General features: G+C 46.2%; 1 protein-coding gene across 3 annotated transcripts; it reads left to right on the top strand.

Annotated features, from left to right (window-relative positions):
• Positions 1 to 1181: 1181 nt before the first annotated feature.
• On the top strand, positions 1182 to 20082 carry AAR2 (AAR2 splicing factor). Of its 3 annotated transcripts, XM_019655322.1 has the most exons (5): positions 1232 to 1288; positions 1458 to 1610; positions 3956 to 4763; positions 8119 to 8348; positions 17264 to 20082. In XM_019655322.1, exons 3-5 carry the CDS (start codon positions 4007 to 4009, stop codon positions 17429 to 17431), a joined length of 1155 nt encoding a protein of 384 aa, XP_019510867.1. In that variant the 5' UTR covers positions 1232 to 1288; positions 1458 to 1610; positions 3956 to 4006; the 3' UTR covers positions 17432 to 20082. The 3 variants fall into 3 exon arrangements, with proteins under 3 accessions (XP_019510869.1, XP_019510868.1, XP_019510867.1); XM_019655323.1 differs by lacking the exon at positions 1458 to 1610 and having other exon boundaries at positions 1183 to 1288; XM_019655324.1 differs by lacking the exons at positions 8119 to 8348; positions 17264 to 20082 and adding an exon at positions 7006 to 8106 and having other exon boundaries at positions 1182 to 1610.
• The last annotated feature ends 4914 nt before the right edge of the window (positions 20083 to 24996 follow it).

Genomic DNA, 24996 nt, shown 5'->3' with positions numbered 1-24996 from the left:
GAGTCTCTGAGATGATGGTGAGCCTGGCTGGAACAGGGAGCTCAGCACCTAAGACTGGGAACAGGGAGGGGCAAGGAGGGAGCTGAGCTGCTTCATGCAGGAAGTGGAACTGACACAACAGGCTGAGATTGGCATGCATGACTGTGACTGATGGAGGCCATCTCTGGTTAATCCTGCAGCAGCTCATTGTGATGAACCATGACTGCAGGGCCCCGTTTAGACAATAACCACTAAGAGATGAATTTTGACTGAGACAGATTGGCGTGTCACTGAGGAAGTATGACAGACAAGCTAAGGAGCAGCAGCACAAGGACGAGAACAGCCAGCCTGTCAGACCTTGGTTTGCATCCTAGCTCCACGACTCTCTGACTATGTAACCTCTCTGAGCCTCAGTTTTCTCTTCTGTAAGTTGGGAATGCTAATACCTGCTTAGTAGGGTAGTGTAAGGTTTAGAAATCATATACGAATGGCCTGCCCTATGGATTTTGGACTTACGTAGCCAGCCCTCACAATCATATAAGCCAATTCCTTGCAATAAGCCTCTTAATATGTATCTCCTATTGGCTCTGCTTCTTTGGTTGGACCCTGAGTGGTACAACCACACAGCACAGAGCTAAGCCCCAAAACAGAAGCCATTAATACCAAATTACTGGCATTAATTAAATGCATAATGTATATACTGAGCTGAGCCTTTGTGCTTGGTTCTGGGCTAGATTCCAGGGAAACAGTAGAGAACAAGACAGGCAAGTTCCCACCTTCAGGGCACCATTACAGCCTGACTGATTATGAAGAGACTGATATGGTGATTACTACTGCTGAGACTGGTTCTCTCTAGTTTGGGAGCTGGGTTTCTAAGGCTCTATCTTAGGCCTGAATGTGGTTGGAAGCCGAGACCGGGTGATAATGGGCCAGCTGTGACACTCACTCAGAGATTGGCTGACTAGGACCATGACAGACCATCTGACTGTGGCTACTGAGCAACCATGACCTTGACCGCAGCTTCCGTGACCATGACTGAGACTAAAGGACAATGTCTGGTGGATGTGTTTCTGGAGCGGGATATAAAAATGCACAGTTTGACGAAAGTTGTTATCCACGGTTCGTTTGCTAAAACGAGTTAACGAGAAAAAAAAGGTTTTATGGGGCGGAACCTGCAGGCGCGGACCGATCCTTTCTGTGGCCGAGAGCTCTGCCGGGCCGCTTTTCCTGTAGCTCTCGTCCGACGCCTAAGCGGTAAAACTTCCGGGGCGTTTCCGCGGTCCCTGAGCCTGGAGTGAGACCGAGGCTGGTGAGTGCGGACTCCTGGTCTGTTTTAATTCCTCTGCTTTCGTTGTCTGTTTGGCTGGGTCACCCCTCTTCCCGGCTCCGGATCGCGGAGTGCCCTGAACTAGGGCGCCTCGCTGGGACAGCCGCGTCCTGACCTGTGGGCCGGTGGTGGGACCCTGATGTCTCTGCAGGCCTCTCCCTCAGGAACCGTCACCAGAGACACCGTCGCCAGTACTTCCTAGGGCACCCGGGGTAACTTCGCTTTTTCCCCTAACTTTAAAACTTGGGGGCCCGAGACATTGGCTGCGTTCGACCTGATTCTGTCCGACTCTCTGTAGCTTCAGGTAAGGTCTTTCCTCCGAACTGAGCCTTCGTTTCTCAACTACAAAACAGATATCATGCTTTTGTTTAATAAATATGTATCAAGCGTCTAATATGTGCTAGAGGTACAGAAAGACTCAAGTCTCGTGGAGGTGACAGCCCTCTTAAAAATAGGCAAAATTTCAGTCTTGATAAGTGAAATGAAAAGATACACGACGCCTTGAGAGTATATCACACAGGAGACCTGATCTAGCCCAGGGTCAAGGAAGCTTTCCCGAGGAGGGAATATTGAGCTGAGATCAGAAAAATGATTGGACAAAGACGGGAGGGAAGGGTTATCTATCCAGAAGATCCTCCTGTTTGAGTGTCTGAAAAGAGACTGGGACAGAGAGCTTGTAGGGGGAGCATGGTCTGAAACAACCTGGAGGAGTTGCCAGGGACCAGAACATGCAGGCCTTGGAGGTCGTGGTAAGAATTTTGGTTTTCCAAGAGCCACGTGGGAAGCGGCTCAGAGGGCATTACGTGTTGGGTGGTGACATGCTTAGATTGGCCTTTTGTAAAGGTCACTCGGGCTGCTGGATGGAGAATGGATTGGAGGGGCAAGCACCCTGGGTGACGGATGTGGTAGGTTGGATTAAGGAGGTGGTGGAGAGAAGTGGATGGATGTGACTTTCTGCATTCCAGGGCATCTTCTCTGTGCCAGGCCGCGTGCCAGCTGCTGAAGACATAATGAATAGTACGGGCTGGTGGAATTAGAATGAAAGGAATGTCATTATCAAGGAGGAGCACACAGATGCCACAAGGGAAAGTAGCTAATCGATGAGCAATTATTCTAAAAGCAGTAGCTGTTCGTTGAGCAAATATTTATTTAAGTACCTTCTGAAATCGGGTTTGGGAATAGGAAGATGACGATATAAATTATTTAGAGCAGTGACTTTCAGACTCTTTTGACTGTGACCTACAGTAACAAGTCCGTTTTACGTTGCAACCAAAAGGACGTACAAACACACAAAGCTTCAGAAAACTGATTTATACCACACCTGATATATTCTGATTTTTTCAAATTCTGCTCTTTTTGTTTAAAAATATTAATGCTGGTTGAGACTCTCTAAATTGATTTCTTAACCCATTAATGAATTGGGACATGATGTCTGAAAATAAAATGCTGATTTAGAGTGAGAGTCATTTGTAGTGTTTTTTAGGTTAAGACAGTAAAATAGGCCCTTAACATTTTTGGAAAAGGGTTAGTCTTCTGTTCCTCACTTTTTTGTTTATTTAAAAGAAAAAGTAAAAAGAATTAAACAGGCAGCTGGTTCTTCTGTTTATGAAATGTTGGGCTCTTGTTCATATGTCTGGCTAGATTGGAAGTACCTGGAGGACAATAAAAGTCTTCCTCTGGATGTTTTATTTAGTGACTGGTAAAATCCTGGCACAGTGCAGGCATTCAGTGATTACTTGTTGAACTGAATAGGTAGGTGCCTTGGGACTAGAAGGTTAGATACTTGTTTGGTTTAAGTTAGTTCATGTTGGAACCATCCTTATAAATAAATACCATACAGGCAGTGTTTGTCTGCCTACAGAATCTTTATAGTATGTCCTCGTGGGTTGTCCAGAGGTAGGTTTAAAATAAGTGTTCTGAGTTCTTTTTCTTCTAAATACTGGTCCTAGGCCAGCCATGCCACCGGAATCCATTCTGGGCTAGTGATCCAGAGCTGCCACTGACTGGGCCCTTTGGGAAGTTGTTTCACCCCTTGAACTGGAGGTTTTTGTGCATAAAAGGAGAAGTGGAGATTTGTGGTTAACAAGCTCTTCACGTCCCAAATCTATTGTGAATTTGAGATGCTGAGCATCCACTTTCCACCTCTGCCCATTTCTGGGCCTTCCCTGAGGCTTATGGGATACCGGGTGTATGCTTGATTTAATCATCCTTCTCAACTCCTGGGACTCTAGCAATAGATTAGGCAGAGTTATAGTTTAGAATGGACCATCCAGGCTTTCTCTACCTTCATCCTCTGTTATGAGAGAGGGATCTGAGAGCAGGTCCTAAGTGGATGGTGGAAAAGAACACTGGCCTGGAGGGCAGGGTACACAGGTTCTAATTTGTGTGACCTTGTGTGACCTTGGACGTGTCACTTCTCTGCTGTCTTTCCAGTTGTGAAGTGAGTGTTCTTGCTCATTAAACCAAAACACAAAAATCCTCTTCTCTCTGTCTCATTTATAAAACTGATGTAGGGTTGTGGTGAGGAGATAATTATGGGAGATAATTATGTCAGGAGTCTGATTCAATATCTGACACATAGAGAATGCTCAGCAAATGAAGCATTTTTCCCCAAGTTCTGATGAACTCTCGATTTCTTTCTTTTTTCAGCTATTCTGAAAGACAAGAAGGGTTCTCCTTTTGGTCACCCACGACTGGTCCATGGCTGCTATGCAGATGGATCCTGAGCTTGCCAAACACCTCTTCTTTGAAGGGGCCACTGTGGTCATCCTGAATATGCCCAAGGGGACAGAGTTTGGCATTGACTACAACTCGTGGGAGGTAGGGCCCAAGTTCCGGGGTGTGAAGATGATCCCACCAGGCATCCACTTCCTCCACTACAGCTCTGTGGACAAGGCCAATCCCAGAGAGGTGGGCCCTCGTATGGGCTTCTTCCTTAGCCTCCAGCAGCGGGAGCTGATGGTGCTGCGCTGGAACGCGGTCCTGGAAGAGGTAGACCTATCCCCAGCCCCAGAGGCTGAGGTGGAGGCCATGAGGGCCAACCTCCAGGAGCTGGACCAGTTCCTGGGACCTTACCCATATGCCACGCTCAAGAAGTGGATCTCACTCACCAACTTCATCACCGAGGCCACAATGGAGAGGCTGCAGCCTGAGAGCCGGCAGATCTGCGCCTTCTCAGAGATGCTGCCTGTGCTCTCCATGAGACACACCAAGGACCGGGTGGAGCAGAACCTACCCCTCTGTGGCACCGAGTGCAAAAGCTACCAGGAAGGCCTGGCCCGGCTGCCTGAGATGAAGCCCAAAGCCGGGACAGAGATCCGCTTCTCAGAGCTGCCCACACAGATGTTCCCGGCAGGTGCCACGCCAGCAGAGATTACCAGGCACAGCATGGACCTGAGCTATGCCCTGGAGACTGTGCTCAGCAAGCAGTTCCCCAGCAGCCCCCAGGATGTGCTCGGTGAGCAGGAACAAGGCTCTTTGGGAGTGGGCTAATGGAGGGGTATTTAGTAGGCAGCCTTTAGAGTCGGGGGTACATGTTGGGTTGTCTAGTCCAGTGGTTCCTAAGGAGGCAGTCATGTCCAGTACATTCATTAAAGACACAGATATCCAGGCCTTACCCCTGGAGACTGCTTCAAGAGATTAGGAGTGGGGCCCCAGCAAATTATCTGTCTATTTATGTAATTAAACAAGAACCCTAGGTGAACCTGATGCAGACAGTCCGGTGTTTGGGAACCACTGGTGTGACCCAGCCCCTCATTTTACAGATTGAGGTCCATAGAGGGAAAGGATTTGGCCGACTAAGTGGTGGGAATGAGACCAGAGCCCAGGGCTGCTGGCTCCCTCCTCAGTTGGCTCCTGAGTCTCTCAAGGGGTTGGTTGGTCTTTTTACTGGTTTAGACCAGCACAGTAACTGTTAAAAAAATTATTATAGTTTCTGTGTTTTTCCCCCATATTACAAACATAATATATGTTCAGCATAGAAAAAAAATGAACTCCAATTTTCACATTCTGGAACTAATCGTTTTTTACATTTTGGTGTATTTACTTTCCATCTTATATATATACCAGGGGTACCAAAAAAATGTATACACATGTCTTGTATTCATCTTTTGTTATTGGTGTATATTGAGTATTACAATTTTAATACAGTTTTTTCCTTTCTTAAAATGTGTGTACATTTTTTTGGCAACCTCTGTATATGTATTTCATTTCAGTCTTTGTATGTATATTTCTGTGTATTTCCTTTTAGTCTTTTTAAAATTATATATGTTTGTGTATATATGTGATTTTTTATAAAAACAGAATTACAGTCTATTATTTTCTAATCTACTTTAATATAAAAATTTTTCAGTGTCACTGAAACAGTCACTCCTCTTCAGTGGCTGCTGAAGTTCCATGAACCAGTCCTCTGCTGATGGACCTTTAAGGTGTTCCCATTTTCACTATTATATGTGTCCTCCAGTGAACATCCTTGTGTATATTTCTGCATATGTTCGGGGTTGAAATTGTTGGGTCACAGTGTGCAACCAGCCAGGAGAAGGTTGTGTGTCCTCACCAGCTGGTGGCTGGCTGTTGCCCATCACCTTTCACGTGGCAATTTAGCAAAGGCCTCTTCCAGCTGGATGGCTGGAGAGCAATGTCTTATTTCAATTTACAGTTGACCCTTGAACTGCACAGGTTTGAACTGTGTGGGTCTGCTTACATGTGGGTTTTTTTCAATACATACCTGTACTGTCTTTGATCCCCAGGTAGGAGTCCACAGATGCAGAGGGCCAACTGTATATATTTGATCTATGCCATTTTATATGGGGAACTTGAGCATTCACTGAATTTGGTATCTGCAGGGGTGGGGTGTCCTGCAACCAATCCCCTGCAGATACCAAGGGAACAACTAAGTTTTGGGGGAGTCAAAAGTTATACACGGATTTTTGACTGCACAGGGGGTCAGCGCCCCAACCCCCATGTTGAAGGGTCAGCTGTATATTTCTTTGATTACTAGTAACAGCAAACATTCATCTTTAACAGCTATTTATGTTTTTTCTTTTACAAGTTGTCCAGGTATTTGCATATTTTTCTACTGGAAGATCAGTGAGAAATTTAAATATAGGGCCTTTTATATCATTGGCTCAGCTAGTGAAAAGGGACATTTTAATGAATGTATCTTAATGCATTGCACACTATTTTCATTTAATAAGTAACATTTGAAACTCTGGCTTAAAAATGAACAGAAATCATGTTTTCTTCCTCTTAACCATTTCAATTCTTCAAAGTCACCTTGTGAAAAGGTCTGTTGCAGGATAACTTTGTACCTTCATGGCAGCTCTTTGAAATTATTTCTGATCTCATAATTTAATTTTAGACTAGGCCAGAAATGCATGAATTTAAATAAATGCCCTAAATTCAGAGACTAAGCTCATATTTTCACAGACCATCCAGGAAAAGCCAACTGAAGAAGTACATCATTAAGATCTGTCATAATAACAAAGAAAATTTGACTATATGTATATTGAAAATATTGGTCATACATCTAACGTATCAAGACCCAGTAGCTAGCTAGTCACACAAATCAAACATAGTTACAGGCCTGGGGACAGGGAATTAGTTTTCCCAGGTGTCTGGAGGTGACAGAGATCAAACACCATGCGTTGAAAAAGGTATTTGGTGTTGAATGCATCTGTTCTTTTTATGGCCACATGTAGGTCCACAGAAGCCCTCATTAAATTTGAAGCCAGAGAGAACATCTTTGATCAGCAACAGTAACCAGAGACCCAGTTGCCTGCCCAAGGACAATGGCTTCTGGATCATCAGCTCTCTTTGTTTGAGTCAGGCTTCCAGTGGAAATATGGGAATAATAACTGATATTTCTTGAGTGCTACTTTGTACCATACATTATTCTAAATGCTTTACATATACTATATTAATTCATTTAATCTTCACTAAAACCTTCAAATAAGGAAATTGAAGCAGAAACAGATTAAGTAACCTACCCAAAAGGCTGCACAGCTGCTAAGCAGTGGAGCTGAGATTCGCACACAGGCTGTTTGGCTCCAGAGCCCGTGCTCTTAGCCACCACCCTGTTCACAGAGATTAAATCACGGAGCCCTGTGATTAATCAAACAAAAATCATCTGGCTGGCAGGCTAACCCTGGAACAAGTACTCACAAATGTTCCTGTTCTGTTAGGCTCTAGAACTATTCCCCTCCCAATAGGAAATCTATTTTATCTTTCCATTTTTCACATTGCCAAGCATTACATGTGTGATCTTGGGCAAGTCCCTTGACCTCATCTATAAAATGAGGCAAATACCACCTTCCCTGACCACCTTGTGGAATTGGGCTGAGGGTGACATGGAGAAATACAGCATTTCCCTGACCATCAGAATTAGAGCTACAACTACTGAGGCCCCATCATCCATCCTTAGCCAGATCTCTGGGAGCGAGGCAGCTGTTTTTAGCCGGCTGTCCTAGTAAATCTGATAGGCAGCCGGGTTTGTGATCCACTTGGCATGATATCCCTGGGACATATATTGTAAACTCTTTAAATGCCAGTCAAATACTACGTGTACCTTTTCTCTTGCAGTCTGATTTTACAGAAATCCAAAACCACGGTTTGGTTTCTCATGGCTTGCATTTATAGCAGTTTCGCAAACTTTTATTGAGCACCCGCTTGGTACAAGACCGCCATGGTAGTCTCTGAGGGAGTGAAAAGGAGAAGAGGCTACACCTGGCTGAGGTCCAGTGGAATTGATGGCCTTGGAGAGTCAGCTGGTGCTCGCTTCCCTCAGGATCATTTCTCCCCTCTGTACCTTTCAGGGGAACTTCAGTTTGCCTTTGTATGCTTCCTGCTGGGGAACGTGTATGAGTCATTTGAGCACTGGAAGCGGCTCCTGAACCTCCTGTGCCGGTCAGAGGAGGCCATGGGGAAGCACCACACTCTCTACGTGAACCTCATCTCCATCCTGTACCACCAGCTCGGCGAGATCCCTGCCGACTTCTTTGTGGACATTGTCTCCCAGGACAACTTCCTCACCAGCACCTTACAGGTGAGCTGTCTTCTGCACCCTCAGGAGGGTTACCTTTTTGTTTCTTGCTATGCTTTCACAACCCAAAGTTTTTATTAATTTCAGTTCCCCAACCTTGCGCCGTGTCCTGGCTCTCTCCTACTCGATGATAAGCTCCTTGCTGCCAGAGACCCTCTCTCTGGACCACCCCCTCCCCGCCTCACCCCCAGAGTACCTAGCTCTGGGGTACTTGGAATTTCAATCACTCTGCCTCTTTGGAGTCACTCAGCTCAAAACAGCCTTTCTTTCTCCCTGTAGCCATTGCTGCAGCCCAGTAGGACAGAGTTTGGAAGCTTGTTACTCCCAGGGAAACATCTGCAGCTCCTCAGATCTCATTTAGGCATTAAAGTAACTTTGATTTCCTGTTCAAACAAAATGTGTTTCTGCAGAGATTCTCTGACAGAAATAGTGAAATTTGCTTTTAACTTGGCAATTAAATTTTCATTCCGAGTGGTAATTAGGGAAGAAGCTTCAAACAACTTACAGTCTTCATCCTGTGCTATTTCCTCTCTTTGCAAACAGATTGGCTTGCTTTATGTTCTTGGGACAGCCGCTGTCAGTTTCCATATTTTCTGTCCACCAGCTGCTTTCTTCTCCCTGTGTGTGACCCCCACAAGGCCTGCTTCTTACAAAGTGGCTAGTCACAGACCTCCCACTCCCACCCATGGTAAGGGAAGGAACGAACATTCATTGAGTGCCTGTTCGTATCACCTTGTTTACCATGCTACATGGGTTTCCTCATTTAATCTCACTGGAACGCTGTAAGTTAGGGAAGATTATTCCCATTTTACAAATGAGAATACTGAGACTCAGAAGGGTTAAGTCATTTATGTAAGGTCACACAGCAGTAAGTGATAGAGCCAGGCTTTGTGCCCAGGCTTGAGTTTTGGTTTAGCATCTGTGCTTATGCCCCTGCGTGCTGAACGCAGTGTACTTGTAGATTCCCCCCAAAAGGATCCTTGACTGATAGTAATGGAGACACAATCATGCCTGTTTCTCAAAGATACAGATTACTTTTCTACAAACAACATACTTTTGGAAGAGTTTCTATGAGCAGACAGCTGACTTAAAACTCTGGCAGCTGGAGGACTTGGGCAGACCATGGGGATGAGTCAAGCTGATGGCTTGGGCCTGGTGTATTCCACTTCAGAAGAGGTATAAAATGTTACCAGGTTGTGGGCTGCAGAGGAGTAGGAGGCATGAGCCTGCTAACTCGCCTCTGGCGGTGGCTGCAGCCTACAGGAACGTGTGCACCCCTCATGCTGTGCGTTAATGCCGTCGCACAAACACAGGAGGGCCACACCGTGTTGCTGGCTGTCCCTACCATTGCCAGCACAACCAACGCTGAGCTCTAATTGCTGAGTCTTTGTTGCCAGCAATGATTTATGAAGCAGAAAGGGCCCAGCTGGATGCCCAGGGAGTGGTAGCAAAGCTGATGGTTGTAAGAATTCTGTCTTTGGACTTCTCACCAAAGAGTTCCTGCCCTCAAGAGATTTGTTCAATGATTTAGCAAGTATTTCTGAGTACCTGCTGTATACAAGGCCCTGTTCTAAGACTGGAAATATAGCTGTGAGTAAGACAGACAGAGTCCCTGACTTGCAGCTTATGTTTCGGAGGGAAAGTAAACAAAGGAATTAACCAAATAATTCGAGAAAGCGTGAAGTATTTTAGAAGGCAGTCCTGCCTGCCCTGGCACCATTTCCCTAAGCCAGGCCTTTTGGTCTCATCTAGACTACATCAGAGTTTGTCAGCTTCCATGCCTACCCCTGTCAGTCCATCTGTCTCCCATGCTGCTACCTGAGTTGCTGCTCTAAAATGTATATGTGATCCTATTTCTCTGCAGCTCTTTGTTGCCTAGAAAGTTCAGAGCCCAAACATGGGTCACAAGGCTCATTCCTCTCTTGCTCCTAACCTGTTTCCCAGCTTCTCCTTCCTCTCCCTGTATTCCCCATCAGCTCAGGCGGCAGTGATTCCCAGACACGCGTGCTGTTTGCTGTTTCATGCCTTCTTGTTGTTGTTTGTTTTGTTTTTGATATACTTTTTTTTATTTATTTTTTTTTATTGGGGAACGGTGTTTTTCCCAGGACCCATCATCAGCTCCAAGTCAAGTTGTTGTCGTCCCTCAATCTTAGTTGTGGAGGGCACAGCTCAGCTCCAAGTCCAGTCGCTGTTTTCAATCTAGTTGTGGGGGTGTGCAGCCCACAATCCCATGCAGGAGTTGAACTGGCAACCTTGTTGTTAAGAGCACACTCTCTAACCAACTGAGCCATCCGGCCGCCCATCGGCAGCTCATCGACTGCTCAGCTCGAGGTGCCATGTTCAATCTAGTTGCCGGGGAGGCGTGGCAGGAGTCGAAATGGCAACAACCTCCTTGTTAAGAGCTCACTCTCTAACCAGCTGAGCCACCCGGCCACCCCTGTTGTTGGTTTTAATTGTGGTAAAAATCACAAAACGTGAAGTCTACCCTCATAACATTTTTTAAGTGTGCAGTACAGTATTGTTAACTGTAAGCACAGCAAATCTGTAGAACTTTTCCATCTCGCATGGGTATAAAGTTTCATGCCTTCCTAACTGTTTCATGCCTTCTTAACTGAACCTGATATTCCCTCTGTCTGGTATATACTTGTTCATCCTACGGGATGCTTTCAAGGCATGCCTCTCTGAAGCCATCCCTGATCTGTCATTTCCATACTGTGAACCTTCTTTGTACTTGTCACTATTATATTGCATAGGCTGTACTTGCTGAAATTCATATATTGTCTGGCGGACTTGCCCCACTGAGCCATGAAGCTTTACCCCAAGCCTAATTTTATTCATCTGGTTATTTTCAGCACCTAGTCAAGGCCTAGGTTTATGGTATTGGGTGTTTTTAGATGAATAGAGTGCATAATTCCTGTGGCAATGTAAATACATGACCCTAATATGATTGGTGTATACAGTGAAGTCTGATCAAAGGACGTTAGGAGCGCCAAAGGGGGGTTGCTTCATTCAGACTGGGGATGACATTTGAGGGGACAGAGGATCAGAAACGACTTTTTTTGCAAAGAGGGGCATTTGACTGTGAGCTTCAAGGATGACTGAGATTTCAACAGGCACAATGTAGAAAAGGATATTACAAAACTTTTTTTTTTTAGTGGAGAGTTACGTTGATGCCATCTTGGCAGTGAGAATCCAGCCCCTCCACATGGAGGCACTCACTCAGGGTGTTTATGACTGAATGAATCAGCCCATAAAAGCCTTCCTCAGCGAGCCGCCTGCATTCCCCCTAGGTAGTCAAGTAAGTGGAACTGGCTTTCTTCCTTAGGCGTTTAAATGGCTACTACCCATGGAGAGGGACTGGTGTTTGTACGTGTAAGCACTTAAAGGCAGCCACATTAGCTTCTATAAAATCAGCCACGTAATGGCCTCTGCCCTTGGAAGCCCTTTTTAATAGATACCACTGGTTTTTACAAATGCCCTAGATTTAGCTTGAATAAAAATTATTTGTTGTACAAAAATAGATAGTTTTTTCTTTTTAAAGCAACTCGAGTCACCACAGTTTGCTTAAAACCAATAAAAGGATAATCTGAATTTAATAGTATGTTAGAAAGTGAGTTATGTACAAAATAAGGAGCCTTATTGCTGTTTGCATAGCATTTAAGCTTATAGTCACGTAACTTTTTTTTTTTAATACTTTTAGTCACAATGGGCCATATATGCTTTCCAGCTTCATTTCTTGCTTGTATTCTAAATGCCAACATCCATCTTTAACTCTTGAGGGAAATCATTGCCTCTGACAGTGATGTCTGTAGCGTTTTATCATAATACCAGCTATGATAAACTTCATCTCCCTACTCCTGCCATCATCTGTCACCTTTGCACATATACTGTGCCTTGTCTCATTCAGCCCTCAAAACAATGCTCAAAATTATGGATATCATCCCACTTTATAGATGAGAAAACAGGGTCAGAGAGGGCACATAATTTTGCCCATGATCCTCAGAGCTAGTGGACCAGCGAGGCTGAGCTTTGATTCTAAAGCCTGCGGTGGGCTGTCACGTCTTAGAGCCCCAAATGAAACATCCCAGATTCTTTAAACTGTCCTCAGGAAACATGATCCCTACTGCTTTTCACTTTCCTGCTAATCATTGTGAAGTGATAGTCTTGCTTTTAACACCACTTTCTTCTTCTGCAAGTGGAAATAAAATGTTCTGCCTCTGTCTAGTTTCATTCTAAGATGATAACCATTTGGGAATTGAAAAAATTAGGAAGTTCATCTTTTTTGTCTAGCCAAAAAGTAGGATAAGATAGTGACTCAGCTATCTACCTTGATATTTTAAGTTTCTCAAGGTGACCTTACTGAACTCTATTTAACTTGGGTTTAAAAGAAAGCTTTTACATTTCTGACTAAAGCAATTTACAATTTAAGAATACACAGACTAAATGATGAAAGTAGTAATACCTTTTTTATATTTAAAGAAAAATACCCAGTGGGTGTGCTTTTAGTTTTAAATAAATGCAGCTGTTTGTGAAATGTTATCCTATGTCAAAGTATTTTTAAAATATCCAGGATTAATCTTCCTATATTAAGATGATTCATTTCTCAGTGATGTTGAAAAGTTTAGTTGATTTTACTTTAGTAAATGAAATAATCAGGTCAATTCTAAGTTTTTTGAAGAATGCATAAAATTAATCCAAAACTAAGAATCAAAGTAAATTATTGCTTGAAAACTAAGTATTGTCTAAACATCTCCTTTTCTAAACTGAGTTTTTAAAATATTAAGTTTGTAAACTATAGGGACAAAAATAAAAGTAGATCAGTGAGTGTCAGGGGTGAAGAATAAGGGGAGGGTTTGACCACTAAGGGGCAGCACGAGGAAGTTTTTTAAAGTGGTGAAATTGTTCAGTACCCTGATAGTGATGGTATATGGTCCTGCAAACTCAGAACTGGATACCAAAAGAAAAAACTATAAGCATATATCTATCTTGATTATATCACATAATGGTTGCCTGGGTGTATACATTTGTCAAAATGAACTGAACACTTAAATGGATGAATTTAATTGTATGTAAATTATATCTCAATGAAGTTGATGTTTCTAAAAAGTTAACCTGGGCTATACCCTGGATCCTGGAGGCCTGCAGAAAGGACAGTTCCAGAGCACCTGGCCTCCAAGGCCCTTGGCTCCCCACAAGGCAATGCTGAAAACATGACAGATGTGTTACATCTGTGTCAACACAAGGAGAAGGTTGTGGTGGGGGGTGGGGGTGGGGGCAGNGTGGGGGCAGGGGGGGGGAAGGATTGAGCTTTCCCTTCTTGGACTGGCTCTTGCTCGACCTTTCTCACTTGCTCAGCGTTTATCACTGTTCTCATCTTACAATGGGAATAGTAATTTCCTGTCCTCCTACCTCCCAGGTTTATAGTAAAGATTAGATCGACAAGTTCTTTAAAAAGGACAAAGTACTTTTCAAATTAGAAGTCTCATTTTTCAGACTGAAGGCTTCTGTTATACCTGCTTCTGGTTGATTTCACCAGCAGGCAGTGTTGGGGAGGTGGGGGGAAGGATGAGCGATGAGCATGAGCCCAGCCGGTTCCAGCCTCGCACTACTGGCCATTGCCAAATGCAGGGCAGTCCCCGCGTCTCGTTCCCATCCTTTCAGTGACGGTCCTCTGGGCCCTAACTCTGTGCCTGGCCCTGGGTGATATGCTGTGTGGGACACACTGATAATTCGGACTCATTGCCTACCCTTAAGGAGCGCAGATGACTGATGCAAGCACAGTGTGAGTGAGAAATGCCAGAAGGGAAGCTCAGGCTCAGTGCTGGGGGAACAGAGGTTAGAGCAGTTCATTTCAGCTTGGGCTTTTTATAAGAGTCACAAGGAGGTGGCTGTGAGCTGGTGGCATGCAGGGGTCCGGTGAATAAGCCACCTCCTCCCCAGGATGAGACCCTCATTCTGTCCAGTACCATCACATAATTATCGAGCGATTGTTTGGTGCTAAGCACTGTACAAAAGTCAACCAAAAATGAATTTTCATAGGACCTATGGTCTTCTTTCTTCTTTGGTTCATTAAACATCTAATGGGTCCTTTTTATGTGTCATACCCTGTGGCAGGAGTGTAGAATGCAGGTGTGAAAAAGACTCACTGCTTTGGAGTTGCTCCTCATCTCTTGGGAGAGCTCAGCTTTAATATAAATGGACTGTTACCTAACTGAGATTGAGGCTATGATCGAGGTAACCCTGGGCACCGGGGGAGCATAGAGGAGCACCTGTTTGTTCTTTGGTCTGGGAAGACATCCTGAAGGAGGTGATGTCTGAGCTGAGTCTGAATTACTAGTAGAAATTAGCTAAGCTGAAGAGGAGAAAATGCATGGGAGGATATTATAAGCAGAGGGAGAAGCACGTGTGTGTAGAGTCATGGCAGAGGCAGTAGAGCATTGGGCAGCTGTTCACCGTGGCTGGAGAGGAGGGGCTGTGTAGAGAGTAGCTCAGTTTACCACGTAAGGAGGGGGTACAGGAAGAAGTTCGCAGGTTCCCCACGACCTCTGGGGACAGACTCGTGGGTGTTGTGCAGGGCCCCCGGAACTGATGCTGTTTAAAACATGACTTCTCGGCCTCCCAGACCAGGCCGCTCCCCAGAGTTCAGCTGGGCTCTGCATTCAGCCCTCCCGGGCAAGCGCCTTTAGGCCGCCAGCTTCCCCGCTGCCCTTCCGCCACCAAGCTCACACAGCCCCTCTAATGAGTTATTGATCTGGTACTGTGTTGTGGTTATGCCTCCCGCTCCCATGTTTAGTCAATTCCCAAGTTAATGAAACCAAATTCTGTAAACCCCCTTCTGTTTCCACACCCCTCCCATCACTTCAGTCCCTGCTACCACGACAACAAAATGGCTCCCAACAAAGACCACTGAGAATGAGCCTCACGCCTCCTGCTCACAGAAAGACAATGGAGAAGCAGGTGGGAGACATGTCGTTTAGGGACTCAGCCGCAGAGTACACCTGTCAGGTCAAGGCCCCCGGAGCGCGGCTTCCTTCCATGGTGGTCTGCAGGCCAGCTATGGCATGAGGGTGACGGAGATCAGAGAGCTCCTTCCACCCTTCTGCGTCTGCGTCTGTGGGCCGGTTCTGCGGCGAGCCAGTGAGTCTGGGGAAAACCTCCTTCCTTTCTGGATAGCTCTCATTCCGTCATTGAATTTCTCTCAGCCTCCGTTTCTAAAAAAGAGGCATTCTGGTATGTCTTCCCAGGGCATTTTGAGGATCCACTGGGATACTCTGTGAAACTTCTTTGAAAACTGTTAAAATAGTATGAGGAGGAGTAATGGGTTTGCTGGTATTCTTAGAAAGGGTTGGGATCTAGGACAATCTGGAAGGGAGTGTCAGATGTAGAGAAAATTACTGTTCTGCCCCCTGCCCATGTTTATTTTAGATGAAACTGAATTAAGAAGAACATCAAAACTGAGGATTAATATCCAGAATATATAAAGAACTCCAGTAACTCAATAACAAAAAACCTGATTAAAAATGGGCAATGGGCAAAGGTCTTGAATAGACATTTCTCTAAAGAAGATATACAAATAGCCAAATAAATACATGAAAAGATGTTCAACATCACTGATAATTAGGGAAATGCAAATCAAAACCACAGTGAGATACCACTTCACATGCATTATGATAGCTATTGTTCAAAAAAAACCAAAATAACAGATGTTGACAAGGATGTGGAGAAATGAGAACCCTTGTTCGTTGCTGACAGGAATGTAAAATGGCACAGCCACTGTGGACAACAGTATGGTGATCCCTCGAAACATTAAACAGAATTTCTTTATGATCCCAGAGCTCCACTTTTGGGTATATACCCCAAAGAATTGAAAGCAGGGACTCTAAGAGGTATTTTTACACCCATGTTCGTAGTAGTAGTATTTATAATAGCCCAAAGGTAGAAACAGCCCAAATGACCATTGACGGATGAATGGAAAATAAAATGTGGTATAGACATACAGTAGAATATCATTCAACCTTAAACAGAAAGAAATTCTGACACAGGCCACAATATGAGGACAGTACGCTAAGTGAAATAAGCCAGACACAAAAGGATAAGTACTGTATGATTCCACTTACATGAGATACTTAGAGCAGTCAAATTCACAGAGATAGAAAGTAGAATGGTGGCTGCCAGGGGCTGGGGAGAGGAGGAAATGAGGAGTTAGTATTTAATGGGTCCAGAGTTTCAGTCTGGAAAGATGGAAAGAGTTCTAGAGATGGATAGTGGTGGTTGCATAACAATATGAATATACTTAATGCCACTGAACTGTACACTTAAAAATGTTTAAAATTATAAATATTGTATTGTGTACATTTAACACAGTTTTTTAAATGATAATGTAAAAAATTGATTAAAGTGGTAGGTTTTAAGTTATGTATATTTGTTAAAAAGAACATCAAAGACAGCTTTTAAGGGGAATAGAAGCCTCAAACTGGCAGCCTGTGGCCATTTAGTTTAGAGCAGCGATTCAGCCTCATTGGCTTAGGGCTGGGACTTTATAGGATCCAGGGGCTTATAAGCCACCCACGCCTTTTTAGTACCAGCTGGATAGCTACTACCTCTTCCTCTGGGTGACTGCCCAGGTGCCCCATAGATCTCCTTGGAGGGCAGGGCCATAGTGAAGATGGCCCCGCTGGCCTTACACTCAGCGGGGCATTTCCGCCCGAGATAGTAATTTTCCATTCTAGTCCTGCCCCGGCTTCTCAGCTGTGTTTGGACCTTCCTTCTTGGTTTAAGGGGAGCACAGCAGGTGTCCTGGGCCTGTGCCACCAGCAGCTGATCTCCCCACCCGAGAGCTGAACACCATGAGGAAATTTCCACAGCTTTCTCGGCTCCCTCTGTGTTCTCAGGAGTGACTTATCCTCTGTTCTCTGTAGGTTTTCTTTTCCTCTGCCCGCAGCGTTGCTGTGGACGCCACCCTGAGGCGGAAAGCTGAAAAGTTCCAAGCGCACTTGACCAAGAAATTTCGGTGGGACTTCGAGGCAGAGCCTGAGGACTGCGCCCCGGTGGTGGTGGAACTCCCCGAGGGCGTGGAGACTGGCTAATGGGGAGTGCCCTCAGCCAGGGAGACCCCCTTCCCACACAGCTGCAGTCCTGGCGTCTCCATCCTACCCCTTCCTACCGGGACCTGCAAAGATGGAGCCAGAATTCCCTCCTTCACCAGCAAGTCAGTTCCTTCCTTGCCAAAGAGGCTGCACCATCCTGAAAGCGCATTCATGGGTTCCCTGTCAGCCTGGCCTTGGTGCCAACCTGACTGAATAACAGATAGACTCTTACGGACACTCCTGGGAGAGACCTGCCTCAACAGCAACCTTCTAAATGAGAAAGCCCAAGAGAACTGATGGCTGATCCACACGATGGTTAGAAAACAAGAAACCCTGGACTGCTGAGGGGTCTGAAATAGCAATGACTTTTTAACAGTTAAACAGGGCAGTAGGGAGATGAGCCAGAATTGCTGCCTGCCCCTCGTTGAGTGGGAACACATCACCAAACACACGGGCATGTGACCGCCCGAGAGCCCCAGGTGGGGGGCGTGACGCTGAAGACAGTTGAGTCTGACAAGTCATCAGCTCTTGCTTTCTCCATCTAAGTCCCTTTCTCCTCCCGTCCAGAGGTCCCAGTGGGTAACCTTCCAAAATGGCTGTGGCCCCTGACCCCAGGGGCCTTGCTGGTGCTGCACCTCTCCCATCTGTTCCATTCTGAGGCCTCAGACCCAGAAGTGGGCCTTGGCAACCCTCCTCTATGTCCCCATTCCTCACCAGAGCCACCATGACTGTTTCTGATGACCTGGCAATTCAACCACAAACAAAGTTTCTTGCTCTGGACAGGCTTCTTTGGCCCTGTCGGAGTTCAGAGCTCTAGAGATGACCAGTAAGCTTAGGTCTTTCCAGTCCTGCCGTGGAGCTGTCCGCCACAGGGGTATTCATACTCGGGTTTTCTGGGAGTTCTAAGGGCATGCGCGTCATGCACACAGGCCCTGCCACCCTGACTTCAAGCTGTTGTACTGTAATCAGAGTCCCCGTGCTGTTCTTTTCCAAGGCTATGGCTCACACCAGGTTTCTGAGTGAGAATTCCTGCTGGTTAAGACTGTTGGTCACTTGTTTCCTTGGAGATGGTTTTTCAAGAGCGTAATGTTCATTAAACTCTTAGTTGAGACCAAATCCCCTTGTGTGAGTCTCTCCTGCAGTTAATCTGCCCAGTTCCCAGAGCAGCCAGGCTATCATCCACAGACACACATCTCCCCCCCACCTCACAGCACCAGGATACCCTGCCCAACCTCTGCAGTCTCAGGAGGAGGGGAGCAGCCAGCAGTGCCTCCTGCTACCAGGGGGGCTTCCGAGACAGGCACCTGACACAAGGATTGAGGCCCTGGACCTGTATAACAACCAGAAGTTTCACTTTGTGTGCATTTGCTATTCTTTTCCTCCCCAAAGCCCACTCATCAGAACTACCTGGGGAGCTTGTTAAAAGTGTGGCTTCGGAAAAAACAAGGCCCTGATCCATGCTACACCATGATGAGCCTTGAAAACACTGCTGAGTGAAAGAAGCCAGACATAAAAGGACACATGTTATATGGTTCCATTCATATGAATTGTCCAGAATAGGCAAGTCAGACAGATTAGTGGTTGCCAGGGAATAGGAGCGTGAGGAATGGGGGGTGACTGCTAATGGGTACAGGGTTTCTTTTTGGAGTGATGAAAGGTTCTGGAATTATTGATAGTGGTAATGGTTGCACAGCCTTATGAATATATTAAACACCAGTAAAAGTATACACTTTAAAAATGGTGAATTTTATGGTGTATAAATTATAACAATAGGAATTTTTAAAAGTGCAGATTCCCAGGTCCCAACCAGCAGGTGATTAAGAGGCAGTAAATCTGGATTTGGCCTGGGTTCTGAGGCACTCTCCATTTTGAGTCACTACCTGGAAGTAACAGTGTTGCAATTTAGTGCTCAGAGCTCCATTGGGACAGAATTTATCTTCCACTGGCGTTGTTAGGACAGCACCTGGAAGTTGGGTCACGTGACCTTTTCTCCACGCTTCTTTATCTTAGGCTTACACAGAGCACTCCCCATCAGCAGCACCACACACACAAAAGGATGAAGGAAAAGCCGCCATTTCTGTTATGTAATCCTCACAACAACATGTGGTATGTACTATTATCCCACCCAAATGATGTGAAAATAGGCTCAGAGCTTCTATCATTTTGCCAGGGTCCCACAGCTGGTAAGGACTGAGGACAAATGTGAAGCCCAAACCCGTGGGTGTCCATAGCCCACGCTCAGCCACTGCTTGCAACGCTAGCCCTTACTCTCCCAGCCCTTGTGTGGCCAGGTCAGCCTTTCCCCATCCCTACTTCCCCAGATCTAACCTTGGCCCTGTTGACAGCCAGCTAGCTGTGTGACCTGGGGCAAGCCACTTTCGTTCTCTGGGCCTTAGTCTGCTTCCGCATAAAATGGGGTTTCTGATACAGATTCTGCAGGCTCCCTCAGGTATTTCAAAACGGACCCTTGTGTTATGTGAAATGTTTTCAAAGGGAAACCCCATTTACATGGGATCATACGTCTGGGCTGTCAAAAAACAATAGGTGTCTTGATTGGGGCCGGAGTGACATCAACCCTGTGTCTTCTGCTTGTCCCAGCTGGCAGTCCTCTATGTGTCTTTGATGAATAAAAAATGTGAAAACAGATTAATTATTACTTAACACTTGCAGTATTTTGAGAAGGCAGAAACCTTCCAAACAGAACCAGTGGCACTGCTGATCCCTAAGCTCCCCGTCCTAACATCTGAAAGTGAAGCTATTGGCAGGACCTGTCCTGATTTTTAAATCCCCTCAAATACAGGCCTCCTGGGGCCTGGATCTTATTTGCAAGGCTGCTTTATCCTATTAACAGAATCAGCAGAGGTAGTGACTTTCCAACCCCTTCCGCTGTCCCCGTGACAAACCCTCGCTGCTCTGAGCCCCATTCGGTCTAATTTCTCACCACTTGAGCAGTGGAGGAGTTCCCCGCTGCTGATTGCCTCTTACCATCAGTAATTATTTCCCTAATGTCATCCCCTTGTCGATATTGTTTAACATTCCCAGAGCGCTGTGACATGTTGGTCTCTCCAACTAATCAGACTTTGACTTGACCAAGATGTTGTCCCCCTGCTGAGATGGGGGCTGGGAATGCAGCGTATGCCATGAGTGAGGCTCTCACTGAGTCTCTGCCGGATTTAAAGCAGCTGAGCCAGGAAGCTCACCTGAACCACCTGCTAATCCTGGGGTCCATGTGTGTGGTCCTGTGATGCCCAACAATCCTTGGGTCTTCAGTCCCCTGCTAACTACCGACGGCACTTCCTCACCTTAGAGTTCATCACATCTGGCCCAAGCAGGCTTTGTTCTCATTAAAACCCCTCTAGACTCTTCTAGATCCAGAGTATCGAAAGACCCATTCTCCTTGCTAACTCTGGGCTCCTCCCTGCTGACAGGGGAGGGCGTGTCCAGCCCCTCCTCCACCCACTGGACCTTCTGTCATGTGTCCTGGATGTGGGGCTCACCTGGATAGACTCACTAGATTTCTCTGGAAAACAGGATCCCGAGGGTTGCCAGGCTGTCAGTTAAAATGTTTGTTGGGGGGAATGTAGGAGAAGTAGGGGCTCCTCAGTGGAGTAGTCCAATGTCAGGTAGCCTGTACGAAAGAGACTCCGCAGGTCTCGGTTCCTTGAATCGTTGTCTTGCTTTTTCCCTCCCCACATCACTCCATTTCCCCTTGTCACCCTGCAAACATTTTCACCTGCCTCAAGTCTGGACTCGACACTCCCAGGGAGATGCTGACAGATGGAGTTACATCTTGAAGAGAGGGAGCTGCCACGTGAAAAGCAGTTGGAGAAAAATTCAGGAACTTCACCAAACAGCAGAGAGGCTGAGAGAGCTGGATGAGAAGAAGGGGTCCCTGCATCCTTTAGTGCAGAGTTAGGACTCACGGGGCAAGTTCCAGGGAGACGGGTCGGCTCCGTTCCTTCCTCATCCAACCGATACCTCTTCACCCAACCTGCCCCCGTGAGCTTACATTCTAGTGGGGGGAGGTAGACAATAAGCAGAATATAGAGTGTGTTAGTTATGAGAAATGTTCTGGAAAAAAAATAGAGCAGGATGAGGGAAATTGAGAGTTTGGCAGGGTGAGAGGAGATGTTGCAATTTAAAGAGCAAAGATTTGAAGGAGTTTGAGCAAGTGAGCTATGTGGATGGATGTCTGGGGGAAGAATGTTCCAGGCAGACTGAACAGTGGGTGCAAAGGCCCTGGGACCAGAGCATGTCTGGTGTGATGGAGGAACACCAGGGGCCGGTATGCTGCGAGTGGAGTGATTAAAGGAGAGAATGGCAGGAGAGGAAATATGGGAGGTTACCGAAGCATCAGATTGCCCAGGGAGGGCTTAGGGGCTCTTGTAAGAACATTGCATTTTACTCAGTGAAATGGGGACCTTAGAGGGTTTTAAGCAGAAGAGCGACGTGATCTGACTTGTTTTAACAGGATCACAAGCTGCTGTGTTGGACGTAGACTGCACGGGATGGGTCAAAGCAGGGAGACCAGTAAGGAGGCTAATGCAGTAATCCAGGTGAGAGAAGATGGTGATACAGATCAGAGTGGTATCAGGTGTGCGCAGTGGGACTGTAGTCATGATTCAGAGAAGGATGGACTGGATATCTTTCAAGGGCTCTTCCAGCCTGAAAACCCCTGCTTCTCTTAAGTCTCAGAACAGTGACTCGTTGTGGTCCTCCCCACTCAGGAGTCCCCTCTCTACTGTCCCATCATGGGATCTGTCGGCCCTCCCTGTTCCCAAATGTCCATGGTACACTTGGGTAGGTGGGGCAATGATGAAGGATTGTGGAGGGCTGTCACAGGAATCTGGGCAGTGGGGGGAGCTGGGGACTTGAGAGGGCTCTATAAGAAGCAGCAAGGGAGTCAGAGGCCCCTGATAGGCTGTGGTCACAACGCCAGCACCCACGTGGGTTTTCTTGCTGCCAATGGGGACAAGGAGGGTTGTACTTGATGTTCAGTTCTCACGACTAACAGAGAACTGAGGGCATATGAGACCTCTGTTGGTACTAATTTGTCCTGGCCAGGAATCATTCATGCACCCACTTCCACCATGGAATTTTCATGGACTTTGAAGTGATTAATCTGAGCAAGCACCTAGTGGGGCCTCTCTCCTCGCTGCTGGGCACTGTGTGGTTTTTTCCCTTCCCTTATTCAGGTGGAATACCAGGTGTTCAGGGAAGGCATCATTCCTTGGCATGTAGACGAGGAAATCAAAGCCCGGGATGGTGAGGCACAAGCTAGTGTGTCTCAGAGCCAGAATTCCAGCCCACCTGTCTGAGTCCAGCACTGCCCCACCCCCATGCGGCACTCCTTAACAAGGACAGTTACATAATCGGTGATAATTACCCGTGGATCCAAGGCTGCCAGCTGACAACTGGCAATGTCAGGCAATTACAAGGGTGGTGGCAAGCAGGCCCCACTTGGCCTCTGGGTTTGTGACAACTTGCTAATGTTTCTGCCCAGACCCTTTGTGTCCAGCGCTGGCCTGTGAACACACTGGACTGACCTGGCTCCGGTGAGGTGGCACCTGGTGTGGGAAGAGGGGGAGCAGCACCTGGTCAAGAACGAGGCTTCTTCTGCTCTCCTGTGGACCACCGGGGCCACGGAGGGGCTGCCCAGTCTGGGGGACACCTGAACGGAGGCCTCTCCCACCCCGTCCTACCAGAATTACTGTTGAGTTTGCGAAGGCACTTGCTTTAGAGAAAGAGGCTGCCAGATGTGCGGCCTCTGAGGGGCTGGCTTGTTTAATGCCCAGACAACCTCTGGGCAGGCCTGTGCCTCGGCCACCCCTGTGGATCAATAAGCTGTTTTATTCTGAGTCTAGCAGTCCAAAGGAAGAGAATGGGATGTGGGGGTTTGGGGGGATCTCCGTGGTACATTTTAAATGAAGAAGGCTACCCCATTGTTCGTGTGTGTCCTTTGCTCATTTTTCTGTTGGGTCTTTGTGGTTTTGTAAAATATGCATTTATCTGATCACAATATATCTTAATATTAGAAGTATTTCCTCCAATCTGCCTTTTAAGTTTATGATGTTTTAAAACATATGCTTTACTTTTTGTGTCAAATGTGTTGAGTTTATTCTTCTTGATTTGATTTATTCTCATTGCTTGAATGCTTAAAAGTCTATTCCCGTATCAAGATGAAATCTATATGAACCTATATTTTGTTCTGATTTTTCCCAGTGTGTTATACTTCCTTATTTTATATTTTGCCAGTCCAAACCATGTTTCCTTCGCCCCACTTGATCCACCCCCACTCCTACCTTTCACATCTGTTCTCAATCTTCCCTCTCCAGATTTTTAGTCCTAACACACCATCTCATGCCTCCATCCTTGTCCTTTCCTCAGCCACCAAGGGCTTCTCACAAGCCCCGTGGTCCCCTGGCATTTACAGCCAGAGCCACACACATAGCCGGCCCTTGGTATCACAGTCTGGTGTGCACAGTGCTTTTTTTGTTGATTCTCAGGGGCTAGGATCACTTGTTCATGATTCTGCACTGCTCTGCTCCAAGCATGGGGCCAAGTGCATAAATGCTTTCTTGATTGGAAGATTCACCCCCCCCCCTCTCTGAGAAGGCTCTCTGTCTGCACTAAAGCTCCTTCGAATGGCACTGGTTGCTGTTACTGTCGACTGCACGCCTCATTTCTGTTCACCTCTCTCCTGCTGTCAGGCCTCCTTTGCTGAGGAAGGCTTTTTCTACTCCATGGCATCCTTAGTAGGAGTGCCAATGACAGTACCTCACCTCATCCTTCCACCCACATGGATAGACACACAATTCCAGCTAGGCCCCTTGGCGTTTTCCCTGGAATGCTGCTTCAGAAGGATACCACCTGCTTTTGGAGTTATGGTGCTAGAGGACTCTCAGTGGGACCTAATAGGGCTCATGATCCCTGCACCAGAAATGAGGATGAGACCAACACAGAAGGAAGCTGAGCTATGAGAGAGAGAGAGAGAACCAACATCACGGGCGCACCTGGATCCAGCCCTACCTGCAGCCCATAATCCCAGGCTTCCTCCTACATGAGCCAATACAATACTTGTTTTATTGTTGTTTTTTAGATTTTGCTTTATTGTGTTAAGAACATTTAACATGATGTCTCCCCTCTCAACTGGTTTTTAAGTACACAATACAGTAGTTGACTACAGGTAAAAGGGCTATACATCAGATCTCTAGAACTTACTCATCTTACTTAACCGAAACTTGTCCATTGATTAGTAACTCCTCGTTCTCCCTTCCCCCAGCCTCTGGCAACTACCATTCCATTCTTCAATTCTATGAATCTGACTAGTTCAGACATCTCATACTATTCACAATAGTCAAGATGTGGAAACAATCAAACTGTCCATCGACAGATGACTGGATAAAGAAAATGCGGTCTGTCCATACAATGGAACATTATTCTGCCTTAAAAAAGAAGGAACTTCTGCAACATATGACAATATGGATGAGCCTTGAAGACATTATGCAAGTAAAATAAGCCAGTCACAGAAAGACAAACACGTGCCTTTTCCTTCAAGCTCTTTT

The sequence above is a fragment of the Hipposideros armiger genome, unplaced genomic scaffold (genome assembly GCF_001890085.2).
Source record: "Hipposideros armiger isolate ML-2016 unplaced genomic scaffold, ASM189008v1 scaffold_238, whole genome shotgun sequence".
Classification (NCBI taxonomy): domain Eukaryota; kingdom Metazoa; phylum Chordata; class Mammalia; order Chiroptera; family Hipposideridae; genus Hipposideros; species Hipposideros armiger.
The sequence above is the reverse complement of the archived record's forward strand: the minus strand, read 5'-3'. Positions and strand labels throughout refer to the sequence as shown.

What these genes read in the sequence shown, in the direction of transcription:
- AAR2 (XM_019655323.1), top strand. Translation starts at nt 4,007, where the DNA reads ATGGCTGCTATGCAGATGGATCCTGAGCTTGCCAAACACCTCTTCTTT. An exon ending in CAGCCCCCAGGATGTGCTCG is followed by an intron (nt 4,764 to 8,118) that starts GTGAGCAGGAAC and finishes TGTACCTTTCAG; the next exon opens with GGGAACTTCAGTTTGCCTTT. An exon ending in TCCTCACCAGCACCTTACAG is followed by an intron (nt 8,349 to 17,263) that starts GTGAGCTGTCTT and finishes TGTTCTCTGTAG; the next exon opens with GTTTTCTTTTCCTCTGCCCG.